Genomic DNA, 14,566 nt, shown 5'->3' on the forward strand with positions numbered 1-14,566 from the left:
AAGCGGCGAGTCACCAGCTTCCTCTCAGTAATTAACCTCCCCCGGGGTCTGGGGAGGGGCAACTCATCTCAGGGCGGTCTTAGATTGCTTGAAGATTTTAGAGTTCTAGCTACACATGGTATGTTGTGAATGAAATATTTCTTAATATTTGAACTCAAGTGACCAACACTAAATGAAAGACTGAGCCGAAGACATGGTCCAGTTGTAAGACCTTGCCCTTCCCATGTTTCAACCTTACTGGTTCACCCAGCCATCTCCCATGCAAACCTCAAGTGAGTCACTTCTCCACACATCTGAAAAATGCCTGCCTTGGTAGATATGGGAGGCGAATTGTAAGTCATCCCAGATGTGAGTTGCACTGCTGTTAGATCTCACTTTGGGCTGAAAGTCTGTACTGAAGATATAGCATCATAGCCTGCATGACTCAAGCCCAAACTCAGACCTTCCTTATTAGCCCTTGCAGTTACTGTGTCCATGTAAGCAGAAGAATACATGAGCCAATAATAGAAGTAACTGACCTCCCTGGAGTGTGATAAGTAACTACAGAGTCATGATTCCAGCAGTTGGCATCTCGGCAAGACGAGGGAGGAGATTTTATGTGTTCTGCACAAAGCTGGGAATGTAATTCACAGCTTCAGATTATCCCCACAGATAGAAGCTTACAGATGCTTGGTGATTAAAGAACTAGAAACAATGGGACCACTGAGCACAGAGGCGAGGGAGAGGATGTCTGGAGCCTTTTGGGAAATTCTATCGAGGGGTGTTTCATCCGGCCATTAGCACGCTGTCATAGTCCTAAACCAAAACAATCATCAAGGCTTGTCTGTTGATATATTGCAGAGTAGGAATACTCATACAGTAGGCAAGAGATGACTGTTTCACTCTCAAAGTTAAAAATGATTGCTTTGTTCCATTATTTTACATAGAACAGTCTGGAAAAGAACAAGGGGACCTTCCATTCCAGTAGAAGACATTCTTATCCAGGAGTATTCACCATTTCACATCATAGATCAGATAGAGAGCCCCAGCAAATACGTATTCCCAGGTCAACAGACTTAACATTCTGTGTCTGTGAGATTGCTTTAAAAGAACTACTGAAGAGTGACTTTAATATTTGGGCCAACTGTTTCAATATTCATGAGAATAGCTTGTCTGGGGATTACAAGCAGATTGACTATTTAGATATTTCTTAATCTGTATTTCCCAGCTTCTGATTTTTTCTTCCTCGCAGTCTCCCAAAAACATTACTGGGAATACTTCCAATTGGAGTGCTTACTGTTGTCTTTTTTAACATGCACCTTATGTTTATTCTGTGATACTAGGGACTAGACAATCTTGATGACAATGAAGTAATGCAGTTAGTGACATTCAATGCAGACTGAGACTTGTGACTAACAGTCCCCTACTACTTTAGACAATAACATTACTAATCACGACAAATTAACCAACACAGATTGTGACCAAATGATGAACTATAAATAAAAGGGGAATTCCCCTAACAGCCCTTAGTATTTAAACATTCAAGAACTGTTTACCTAGCACTTTATCGTGAATAGGTTGAGTAATGAATAATGTTTTCAATAGTCATCATATGCTATAATATACAAAACAATTACAATGAAGTAATTATGAATGGTTCATGCAATGCAAGCGGTTGTGAGTTTAAATTTCATATACTTACTGAACATCTTATCAATACAGAAAAGAAAACATTCACTACATTTTACAAACTGTTCCACTGTGGAAAACATAAAGGAATGTATTGACGAAGATATATAATGGATTGGCGCAGTAAAAGGGTTGTACACTTTGCAGATGCATGGCTTTGTCTTTGCAGTTGTGTTTGCACTGGCTTTTCTGGTCAATACCTTCAAAGTTTCATGCTTTAGGGTTTCCGTTGTGCAGTGCTCATAGGAATAGAAATGAATGCAGGACATATTTATCTATTGCATGGGCAAGGTGATGATTTAAACCCTTCCCTTTTGTGCTGTGCATCCGTTTGTGCTCACCCAAGTAGAACAGCTTGCTAGCTTGACAGAAGAAATAGGTTTCAGCGCAAGGTACTATGATGTCACTCTTTGCAGAGGGAAAAAAAAATCTGCTGTTCCCTGTCGTGCAGAATGACAGAGTAGCTCAAGTCTCCAGTCATTTGTGTCCGTTACCTGTCCTAAAAAGATTGGTTCACCTTTAAGGTACCTCTGTCTTTGATTCCAGGTTGGGCTGCTCAATCAACTTCCTCCAAATATATGACAGCTGACCCCTGGCTGCTCGCCTGCACGTGCTTTATCAAGTGCTGTGAGGAGAGATGGGGAGGGGGAGGGGGGTTCGGCTTTCGCAGTCTCAGTGTTTTACGTTTTACTGGCTTTTCAATACGTTCTGTTAGTTGCTTGCTGTGCCACCTTTGAGAGGAGTCATGTGATCTCGTGATGGCTGCAGGTGCACTACAGAAATCCTCAGCAGGTAGTAACAGCCCCTGAGCAGGTTCATGTAAAGACTGCAATAGAAGCAGCAGGCGGAACAAAGGGCGAGGACGGGACGTGTGTGTAAGGAGCGCAATAATAACCAAATTGCCTATGGTAGGGTGTGTGGTGTGGCAGCGTCACTGGAACTGTCTGACAAACCAGCCTGTTAGCAATGCGAGCACACAACCTCCAAAACTCATTTCCAAATAAGTGGGCCCAAGAGGATATAGAGGAATTGGGCTACTGAGAGGCAGCATCGCCTTTTGTTCTTTTGAAGCTCGTTGTCAGAGAAGATCTCTTAATGAAAAGCAGGGAAAGCGGTTGTTGGTAGAAGGAGGGCAGAGCAAGAGATTCTAATTGTTCTCATAATGACGCCATCTTCCTCCAAGCATTTTATTTTCCTCCCCCTTGTCCTTTTAGTTTCTTATTTCAGCGTGCCAATTGCTAATTGCTGTCGGTGTGGAGATACAGTTGCACAAGTGGTTTCTGTTTTTTATTTCGGTTGTGGGCGGTGGGGGTTGTTTCTTTTCTTGCTGCCTCACAGCTCTAGCAAATTCATGGCGTGTCAGCACTTTGCTTTGCAGGGGAGTTAAGCCATATCAGAGACCAAACCAGTCAACATACAGGCTCTGGCGATGTCCAGGTGTTTAGAATCATTCTACAGTCCCCGTGCAAAACTGGTCCAGATTGCATTACATGGGCAACAGTGGAAAAAAGAGTGAAAGAGAGAATAAAAAGTATTTTGAAGCAGAACATATTAGGCATGTTCAATGACCTTTCATAGGGTTTCTGTTCATAAAGATTACTGCTCACAAGCAAGGTGGTAGACTAAGACAAATCCTGAACTATGTGCTGTATGCGCATTATTGCAATTGAAGAAAATCTATACTGCGACAAAATATGTTTCAGTTACAATTTAATCAGCCTACAAGTCGTAGAACGTTAGGTTGGCTAACCAATAAAAAGCCACAAGATTTCAAAATGTAACCAGACCTTCCACTTTTACCGTCTGATCATTTTATTGATTTTAAGGACTCGGGGGGCCTTGGGTTAAACCTCTGTTGTTGGCTAGAGTTGGAGTTCTGCCTTCTGGTATGTATAAGGTTAGGCTAACTTTAGGTTGTAAGATTTGGACTATATACTGGATAATATACAGTTAGGTTAGGTTTAGGTGTAACGAGGGACAGACAAAGGTAAGACTTGCTTTATGGTTACATTTTAATTAGATAATCAACATTTTTCATTTTTCACAGGGTTGAGAGTTAGGTTGGATGAGGGTTAGGGTTACATTTCTATTAAGTAAACTTAGGCTTATGTTGGTTATGATCTGAGCTGCAGTTCTTCTGAGTCCGCTAAGTTCTAACTTGTGGATATCTTCAAAGTTTGAAGTATATTTCTGAAAGCAAAATATTCTGGAGTTATTAGTTACTGAGGTTGTCCTTGTTACCAAAAAAAAACAAAAAACAATTTTATTTCAATTCAAGGACTAATCTTGGCTGATTGCTTGAAAAGAAGAAGGAAAAAAATGTCAAAACTTGGAATGTGCTAATGGCACTAATTCATTAAATGCGCAGCCTAAGGGGAAGATGCTGGGTACAAATACAGCAGCTGCAGTAATGCAGTTTGTCTGAAAGGGATAGAGAGAATAATTATATAGTAGGTGCAGCAGCACCAATACTCTGATGCCCAGAAGGAGCAGTTTAGAACAAATTATTGAATTATTCTGACACATCCTCATAATTCTCTTACCTGCACAAGTACAAATGACAAATCATATTTTTTCCCCCACCCTGAAGTCTTTGCCCTGTCCACATATATTTATTTCTCGGATCACTCTTGTAAAGCTCATTAGCTGTTGGCTGCACGACTGAAACTCTGCTTCCATGAACAAAGAAAACCCCCTACCATCAGCACAGTTTGGGAGCACCATGTTTCACCTCATATTTTGTATTCATTTATAGAAGGTCAGAAGAAAACCATGCTGTTGGCTCCTGGCTGTTTCATTTAAAGCTTGGGGGGGTCTATTTTTTTGTAGCGGCAGCCATTTATGACTGAACAGCCACTTAGTCAGCTGCAGGTGCAAGTTAGACTTGATTTCAAAAACGCACTGCGGATTCAGTTGGTTTCTTCTCCTCTGTCAAACACTGTGCCGCGAGTATCAGAACCTAGTGAGACTAACGGACCATTTCAGCATCTGGTAAATAAAAACGAAATGCAGCCTTAGCTTGCACACTCTACTACACTGCACATGCTGATGCAGAGAGCTGTGCTGCATTTAACACAGTTAGGAAAACATGTGTGTCCTGAAACAGATCCTAGCAACACTGTTTTCTGATATCAGGTGAAAGGGATTTCAGGGGGTAGAGATGGTGGTGAGAGAATCAAGAGCAGGGCACAGCTTACACTGCCCTGTAAATGGCAAACCTGAACAGCCCTTTAAGTATTCCAGTTTACCTGTAGCCCCAAGCAATAGACTTCCAAGAGGGAAGGTGTTTAGAAGTGGGTTGGTGAATGCATCAGAATGATTATCTATGGCAGTAGGTGTTTAATGATGTAATCTACACCAGTGGTTCCTGAGAGGGCAGATGAAGGCGAAATATGATTAATGAGAGCAGAGAACCATGTAAAACTGTGTCTCTTAGCAGACTCTGTATTCCAGACTCGGGCTTCCAGGACTCGTTATGAGCACCTCCTTAACAATCTTCCTCAGCTAACTTGATAAATCAATATGTACTGTATTACGAGCAGACCTGGAGTGCTTGCCTTTCATATCCAGAGCAGTTTCCAGGTTTGTCAAGCAGCAGGGGAATTTTAGCCTCATTAGACATCGCGAGAGAGGATTAATATAGCTCAGCTTGTGCAAGTGCTCCCACCTTTTTGATCTCGGAGGGCGTGCATTTTTACCGGCTAATTTCCACAGGAATTAAGCAATTTTAAGGCATAGTATGTGCAGGTGGAAATAAGGTCATGAACCCGACAAATGTGTTTAACAGCACAGGCTTGGGAGATGTAACTCTTTATACCTTTTTTTTCCCCCACAGAGATATTGTCAGAGCACAGAGACGGTATGTTCAGTGTTCTAGTGTGAGAATGCCAAGTGTTAGGGCGTGTTTTGGCACGTTTGTGTGTGTCAGCCTACTGGCAAGACCCTACCGCCAGATCAACACCCCCTGAAAACAACAACTCAAGTCGGAGATTGTTGCCATTCCCCTCTCTAGCCAACTAGGAAAGACTATTATTGGACTACCTTGCTTTCAGGTCAGACCTTCTATGGCATCAAAATACCTACATTATGCTATTGGACATTTATGACTCTTGAATGAATAAATAAAATAACTGGTGTGCCTTCATTTCTCTACTCTTTTGGATGTTTGGGAAAGTAATCCTGAATCTAGCACCCACTGAAATGCATATTCTAGAAAATACTTACTAGACTGAACTGCGCAGACAATTAGAAATGCTCTCCAAATCAGCAGTAGACTCCCCTATTGCAAGTTTTCCACAGTGCTAAAGTTTTGGCAGCTGACCCACGGCCTTCATATGTACTTCACTTTGCCAAAGGTGCTCTATGGTCTGAATCATGGTTTACCATTCCTCTCCATGCTTTTTCACTCTCCTACACTCTACTGTAATTTTACCTTGGCAGGGCTGGCTGGAAGCAACGACTGAACCATCTGGTCTTCAGTCTTTGTCTGCCATTACACTAAATCAGGGGACAGACAAAGACTCGATTGATGGTGTTCTCGTCGATGTTTTGCTTTGCCTTTTGATTGATAGCCGTTTTAACAATGTTCCTCTCTCCTTCTGTTCTCTTTCAGTAATGCGTAGGAACCCATTTGCTGGGGATGTGTGCTGCCGGAAAGGCTCCCGAAACGCTCTACAGGAACTGTACAACCCCACACAGGTAGGTGTGGCCTCTGGCGTCTCTTTGTGTGCTATTGCACCATTGACGATCCTCCAACAGATTTAAAATGTACTGGTTCAGTGCGAAACCAGCTGACAAGTGATACCTTTTTGAGCTTATTATCATTCCAGTCTGAAATGTATGCTAATGACGGTGCATTTTATGGTCATTTATTTCAGTGAAATTGCTGGGTGTGTTTTTTTTTCCCCCCTTTCGCTTCTAAAGGTTTTACTCTGAAGGTTGGTACCGGTAATGGAGAAGGAAGTGGCTGCTGCCTTGATGTTAATGGAGCATATTCTGCAGTGTTTCGTAAAAGATTGCAGCCATTTTTTTTAAATTACAAAATTGAATAAGAGTTTTGAATCATATTCTCATTACTTTGAGCTAAGAACCACAATATATCACAAAAATTTAATAAAACAAAAAAATGGGTAACTTTTTTTTAACTGCAAGATTATTTTTCAATTTTCAATATTTTTCAATATTCTGCCAATTCTGCAAATGAACTATACATGGAAATACCATGTGCCACTTGTATCATATAGATTAAAATTTTAATCTGCATTCTTGTCACACACTAATGAAACCCTAAAATATTAGGGTTTGTGTGGTAAAAATAATGTAAATGATTGCACAATATGTATTAATCCAAACAATAGGAGGAGGGGATCCAATCAATCTGGGCACCATTCGGTAATGGGACTTTGTGGTTTGTGTCAGGACTTCAAGATGAATGAATTGCCACTACGTCAAGAGAGTCCGCTCTCTAGTTTGGTTGTAGATATCTTGGCTTCCCCAGGATCTTATTCCCACCAGCAGCACACCAGTGAGAGGAAAATAAGATAGTTATGTCAACTCTGCTGCCCAATTGATGTGATGTGCATTCATCCATATGTGTTCTCCCTGACCCTAGTTAGTACTTCAACATAGATTGTTGTCTGATGTTCAGATTAACTGATCCATGTGTTAGAGGAAATGAAGATGTCTCAAAGGTAGCTAACAGAAAGAGATAGAAACACATATCCTCATTGCAGTGGTTTAAGGGTATAATGCTTCTCTTGTGGTCTTAATCTATGGTCTTCAGAGTATTCCCCAACGCTTATTGGCTTTCCTTGCTCGTTGCAGATGACACAGCCTGCTATTTCTTAATTGAGTTTATTTTTTCTCTGTCTTGTTTGACACATGATGATAGCACTATGATTACCATTGTTTCTTTTTCATCCAGAGACTGTTTGATTATCTCAGCTACAGCTCTGTGCTGAAAGTATAAATAACCCCAAGAATGCAGCAGCTTCAGATGCTATTATAAAGATGTATTGAGCAGACAGCAATTCCTGAGTGTTTTTTTTTTTTGCTTACAAGAGAAATTAGGGATATGTGAATGTGAGAATGTGGCACAGAATATCTTTTCTGCTTGTCACCAGATCAGGAGAGAGACCTTTCTGTGTCTAATAGTGCCAGCCCTGCACTGGCTGTCGCGAAGACGGAAGGGTATAGAGAACACAAAACACACTAAAATAATATCCAGGAAAATTTAAGTAATGATCTAGGCAACCTAAGTTAATACAACAACACATTTTATTAAGATTTGAAGCGAGTCTGAGCATGTGACCAGACTTTTATCATCATGTACTAGGCATTTGTCCATTCATTTCCCTGTTCCTTTACCGTAAAATGTCAGAAGACTAATTTTAGCTGTCAGGACATGATAATATGAGTCTGAGTTGAGCGGATTGTAATGGGATACGCAGGCATATCCCGAGCCATCCTTTTTAAAAAGGGGACATTTATTTAGTCTGATTTGTTTCACCGTACCTGTCAGAATAGCGTAAAAATTAAATTGAATCCTACATTACAGATTACAGAGCTGCTGTACATTTCAGATAGGTAGTCAAGTGACAATAATAATAAGCCAGCCGTTTCTCTCCCTCCATTCACATGTCAGTGATAACAAATTCTAAGTCCTATTATGTGGTGAGGGAAGGGGGGGTTGGGTGGTAACAGCTGCAGGTCCTCACCTTTTCTTGTGGCTGTCAGGGCCCTCTGCCGAGCTGGCGTAAAGACATTGACAAGCAACAGCACAGCACTTCAAAACTAGTGCCTAGTGCTTTTAAAGGACCTGACACTGTTTTGACAGGGTTTTTTAAACACCAGATCTACCGTGGACATGCAGCAAAACCTGGAATCCTGCCTGGAAACAGTAGCACCCACACCACTTCATTGCACTTGCGTGTTTCATAACATATCCCCATGCTCAGCCCTTTGCAAGTGTTGCCGTCTGCATTCAGGGTAGTTTAAACGCTGAATTCGGAGTTTGCGTTTGGCCTAAAAAGGTCAAGGATCTGGAGCAAAATGGAAAGATGAAAGACAGTGTAGTCAGGGCTAAACATTCGTACAACGATAAGCGAATTATGTACAGTAATTGACATGATACGGTAAAACAAATTGTGTGCAAGCTTCACTTTACTGACACAATGACCTGCAGGCAAATGATAGCTCTTCACATTAAAGAACAACTACAGCTTCGGTGGAGCCGCGTACTTTACAGATACGTTCATAATTCTTTCTGTCTCTTCCTCTTGCCTTAGTGCTCAGAAGATATCCTCAAGGATCAGTATGATTAAACTGCCCAAAGAATAGCACAACTTATCCAGCACATTCAATATTCAGTTTAACGTTATTGTTATTACTGTTGAAGGAAGAGGGGGCTTTGTATCAGAAATAATAATAGTTTGTGAGTCAGCGGTTGTCTAGACAGTTTGTCTAGTTACACTGGCTGCTCCATCATTGTCAATATTTGTCTTTATTAGAAATATATTTGGCTGTAGGGCTTTATAACAGAAATTATAAATTGCTTACCAGGCTTTGTTTTTTAGTTAGACAGGAACATTTACATATCGACCCGTATAAATGTTTAATAGCTACGCTCCAGAATGCATAATTGGGCAACAAAATATGGAGTCTGATATTTAAGTTTGCTAATATTTTGTGTCTTTAAGATCATAAGTCTTTTAAAATCTTATTGCTTAGTTACGTTTTCTTAGTTAATATTGACATATTAACTCTCTCCCAGTGGAAAGAATAACTTTGCATTACACGTTTCTAAAACTGTCTTGACTGTGTTTTGGTTGCAGGACTCAATTGGTCAATAGCGTAGTGCACAGGGAGGGTGCTCTACTGTATGTTTATCTACAGTGTGTTCCATTATTTGAAGTTTGTCCTGAAACCCTGAATTGTAAGAAACCCTTTGATATTCTCCTAGGTAAATTTAAGAGATAATTATTTTATTTTTATTAATTAAAGCTCTTGTTATAAATATCAGCAAATGCTAAAATAATATGGAAAATCAGGGAAAGATTGAAAAAAAACAACCTGAGAACTACTGACATTTTTCCTGCATTGGTGTCTGCATGCCTTAAATACTGGCTTATTCAACTTTATTTTCAGCTATTAAACCATTTATATATATATATATATATACACACTCACCTAAAGGATTATTAGGAACACCTGTTCAATTTCTCATTAATGCAATATCTAACCAACCAATCACATGGCAGTTGCTTCAATGCATTTAGGGGTGTGGTCCTGGTCAAGACAATCTCCTGAACTCCAAACTGAATGTCTGAATGGGAAAGAAAGGTGATTTAAGCAATTTTGAGCGTGGCATGGTTGTTGGTGCCAGACGGGCCGGTCTGAGTATTTCACAATCTGCTCAGTTACTGGGATTTTCACGCACAACCATTTCTAGGGTTTACAAAGAATGGTGTGAAAAGGGAAAAACATCCAGTATGCGGCAGTCCTGTGGGCGAAAATGCCTTGTTGATGCTAGAGGTCAGAGGAGAATGGGCCGACTGATTCAAGCTGATAGAAGAGCAACTTTGACTGAAATAACCACTCGTTACAACCGAGGTATGCAGCAAAGCATTTGTGAAGCCACAACACGTACAACCTTGAGGCGGATGGGCTACAACAGCAGAAGACCCCACCGGGTACCACTCATCTCCACTACAAATAGGAAAAAGAGGCTACAATTTGCACAAGCTCACCAAAATTGGACAGTTGAAGACTGGAAAAATGTTGCCTGGTCTGATGAGTCTCGATTTCTGTTGAGACATTCAGATGGTAGAGTCAGAATTTGGCGTAAACAGAATGAGAACATGGATCCATCATGCCTTGTTACCACTGTGCAGGCTGGTGGTGGTGGTGGTGGTGTAATGGTGTGGGGGATGTTTTCTTGGCACACTTTAGGCCCCTTAGTGCCAATTGGGCATCGTTTAAATGCCACGGCCTACCTGAGCATTGTTTCTGACCATGTCCATCCCTTTATGACCACCATGTACCCATCCTCTGATGGCTACTTCCAGCAGGATAATGCACCATGTCACAAAGGTCGAATCATTTCAAATTGGTTTCTTGAACATGACAATGAGTTCACTGTACTAAACTGGCCCCCACAGTCACCAGATCTCAACCCAATAGAGCATCTTTGGGATGTGGTGGAACGGGAGCTTCGTGCCCTGGATGTGCATCCCACAAATCTCCATCAACTGCAAGATGCTATCCTATCAATATGGGCCAACATTTCTAAAGAATGCTTTCCAGCACCTTGTTGAATCAATGCCACGTAGAATTAAGGCAGTTCTGAAGGCGAAAGGGGGTCAAACACAGTATTAGTATGGTGTTCCTAATAATCCTTTAGGTGAGTGTATATATCCATGGAGATCTGTGTTAAATACACTGTATTCTTCTCTACCTCCCCCCATCCCCTACAGAAATAATAAAATAAGAGCTGTGATTACTTTGTTAAATGGCTAGAACCCCTCATTGTTTTGTTTGTGTGTAGTAATTTAAATGATTGACTTGGGACCTGTGCATAAAATTGGGATTAATTAAGGCCTGGTCTGTGCCTTTTACACAGACCTTTCTTAACTGTGCAGTGAGAACAGTGGCATAATGCAATTGACAACTCCCAGATATGTTTTATAATTGATTTAAAAATAGGCACAGCTGTTTCAGGTCTTTCTTTCATTTTCCCTACTTCTTTCTTCCCTTTCTCCTCATTTGTTAGTTTCTGTCATTTCCCTGTGGGGCTGAAAAAACTACTGGTGGGGATCTAATTGTTTATTTATTTATTTTTTAGCAACACAGCCACTGTCAGTGTAAATATAAAGTGATTGATTAACTCTCCAAGACTTGACGTCTGTGTGGCCCTGCCATCTCTTCGGTGTGTGATTGATGTCGGTTGGATGTTATTATAATTGGTTGTTTCCACTTATTTCATTCTTTTTTAGCTGCGTTAGTATCCAGCTGATGAAAACGTCTGAAAAAGCAGCTTTTGGCTGAATAAGTTCAAGTTTACTGAGCTTTTGTTTTGTCAGTTAAGGATATATTGTCAGTTTGATGTTTCAAGATCTTTTTATGATGTCTTGTAGGTCTCAAAACCTAACAAGGGTGACATTTTAATGTTTCTACAAAGTGCTGCAGTTAAAGCCCTTTTCCACTGTCTAATGTGAGATGCAGAAGCCAGTTCAATTTTGTCAAGTAAAGATAATGGAATAAAAGTTGGAGAGGACTTATCATAATTTGTCTGTTTGTCTAAAGCTTAATGCAGGCATAATTCAATTTGTTAGTTCGGGTGGTTGGTGGGAAGATATTGCTATGAATGGTTGGTTTGTAATGCAAGAAAATAATATTCATTTGGTGTGTGTGCTGAATAAACCAAAGCTGTTCTCATGCATGCAGGCATTGTGTAAAGGGCAGACAAAGGTTAATGTGTATATGGACCGCAGTGACTGGCTGGCTGGGCTGCTCTGTCTGACGGCTGGCAACTGCCATTCCTGCCCAGCATGCCAGTGGCATTGCCTTTACCGCACTGTGGGACCACAAAAAACAAAAAACAAAAAAATTGCTCACCGAAGAATTGTTTCATTGAACACTTTTCGGGGACAATGTAGATCTTGGAAGGTCTCCAGCAAATTCACACACGAGTCCCCAAAGAGTGTTAGGCCGGCTGAACTTCGTCACTCACCTTCTATTTTCTTATTTTCTTTTTCCTTGGCAGCCCTTTCTACAATTGATCCATTCTTTCAGCTCAACCTGTTAATGGTCTGTGTAATCCCATACCCTGTTGCAGGAACCCCACTGCTTAATAAGGGCACCTGCTGGGAGAATTGAGCCTGAGAGCTCGCCCATAGACACACTGTCAATCTCCATAGGAGGTGAGGAGGGTGGGCACTCCCCGAAACAGTAAAACTTTCAGAGAAGGGGGTGGGGGGTTATCCCCTGCTTGGGCAGTATCCCAGTTTAATAAAAAAACAGAATAAAATACCCCCAAAATGGCAATCCAGTACATTCTTAGAAAGACACAGTATATCTCAACTAAATAAAGTGTTGAAGAGGCAGTGATTGGCCGACATGCCACTGTACTGGTGACTGCCATTCTCTGCTAAAGGACATATTATCTTATCTGCACATTCATGGCAGATACAATTTTGGTACAATTTTGACAAGACTTCCAGATTGTTGTAATTTAGATAATATAAAAAAAGGACTCTGGGCACTTCACTGAATTGGAAAACCCACAATGGTGGTAGAGTTTTAAATGCTTTTCTTTCCTTCACTGTATTGCTAGAGGTAAGAAGAAACAAGCTGTGTCCAAGCAGGCTTTCTTTATAGCTGTCCCTAAATACACACTAGATTTAAATCTCCTGCAAAAAGGTTATAATCACTTCTTTTGGCAACAAATGCCTAATGATCATGCATTTGTACATGTCGATGAAACCGTTATTTTAAACCCCGAGAAGCGACTTAGATCATAATTTTTATTTTGTTATATTTATACAGTGTATAATTATGTATATCTGACGAGACGCACCGTCTTCAGCACACGCCTAGTTGTTCACAGAGAGCTTTGCAACATTATCAAAATTATAAAATTGCTATTCTGGGATGAATCCCTGAATGAGAGAATATAATGAGCATCCACTAGAGCAGATGAAATTTCATTTTCCTTTTACAAAGACTAGGCTTTTTAATGCCAGAGATAAACTGTAGAAAGGTTTATAAATGGTGCACTTAAGAAGCAGGCAGCATAATAAAAGCTTGTTGCTTGTGATTACAGACCCTGAGAGGGAAGGAAGTTTCAGTTACACAGCAGGATTCCAAGACACACAATCTGTCATCTTCAGCTTATTGTGGGTTTGATCAGGTTTTTTGTTTGCACGGTGTGTTTGATTTGATTCGCAAATTGAATTATTATTTTTTGTATGCTTACTGATCTTTGTTAATGCAGTAAAATAGCTACGAATTTTACATCTTGGTCCCATTTTTTATTCCGTGACTTGAATTGGTGCTGAAAACTTCCATTCAGACTAATATGAAAAAATATTCTCCCAGACAATGCAAAACGCAGGAATAATGTAATATTATAATACATTTATTCTTTAACCAAATGCAGTTTTGTCACAGAAATTTATTCATGAGTTAAAAATCCTCATAATAAATGTATTGTCCTGTAAACAATATCAATATAACAGTCACTTTTATTAAGTAAACTAAATACAAATATATACTGCAGGTAAAACTGAAGGTTTTTGTTTCTATTGCATCCAGAATTCTATCACTAACTTTTTGTGACTTCTTTGCTTGGGCAGTGTTGAGTTATCAGCAGATAATCATTCTTCATACTGGTGCTTGGACATTTGTCCCTTTCCCTGGAAACGAACTGCCTTGAAAGATAATGTCATTAATGTCAAATAACGATTGAATGTGGTAAATCAGGGCTGATATTCAAATGCCAGTTTATGGCTATTTATTGTGTATTGCTGAGGTCTCATATGAAAATAAGGAGTGATACAATATCATTACAGTCTTACTGTTATAATATAAACTCAGTAAAATGTCAGTAAAAGCAGAGAGCCAAGCACAGGGTGCCTTATTCCCAGGAGCAGTCTCTGAGAGAGTTCAATGTGCAGCAGAGAACTTAAGCTTCACTGCCCTTTATGGGAGCATTACCACAGAGGTCAAGTTAATGTGGAAAGTGTAATCAAAAGAAACGCAGCTGCATGGTCCACCAGCACTTTCTCAACAGGAACCGTTTCGGTATAGAAGCTCTACAGTAGTGCGATCCCCGGTGAATAGCTACAGAATTACATGCGTGAAAGTGTAAAAATACACCTTTTTTTTATGGTGTGCCAAT

At 40.3% G+C, this 14,566-nt stretch overlaps 1 protein-coding gene across 2 annotated transcripts in view; it reads left to right on the forward strand.

Annotated features, from left to right (window-relative positions):
- Positions 1-14,566, forward strand: part of chst11 (carbohydrate (chondroitin 4) sulfotransferase 11) — a 104,142-nt gene that overhangs the window by 48,788 nt on the left and 40,788 nt on the right. For both annotated transcript variants that reach the window (XM_066705251.1, XM_066705250.1), the window contains exon 2: positions 6,281-6,366. In XM_066705251.1, the coding sequence (XP_066561348.1) occupies positions 6,281-6,366 (86 nt within the window). The remainder of the gene's footprint in view (positions 1-6,280; positions 6,367-14,566) is intronic.

The sequence above is a fragment of the Amia ocellicauda genome, chromosome 5 (genome assembly GCF_036373705.1).
Source record: "Amia ocellicauda isolate fAmiCal2 chromosome 5, fAmiCal2.hap1, whole genome shotgun sequence".
NCBI lineage: Eukaryota > Metazoa > Chordata > Actinopteri > Amiiformes > Amiidae > Amia > Amia ocellicauda.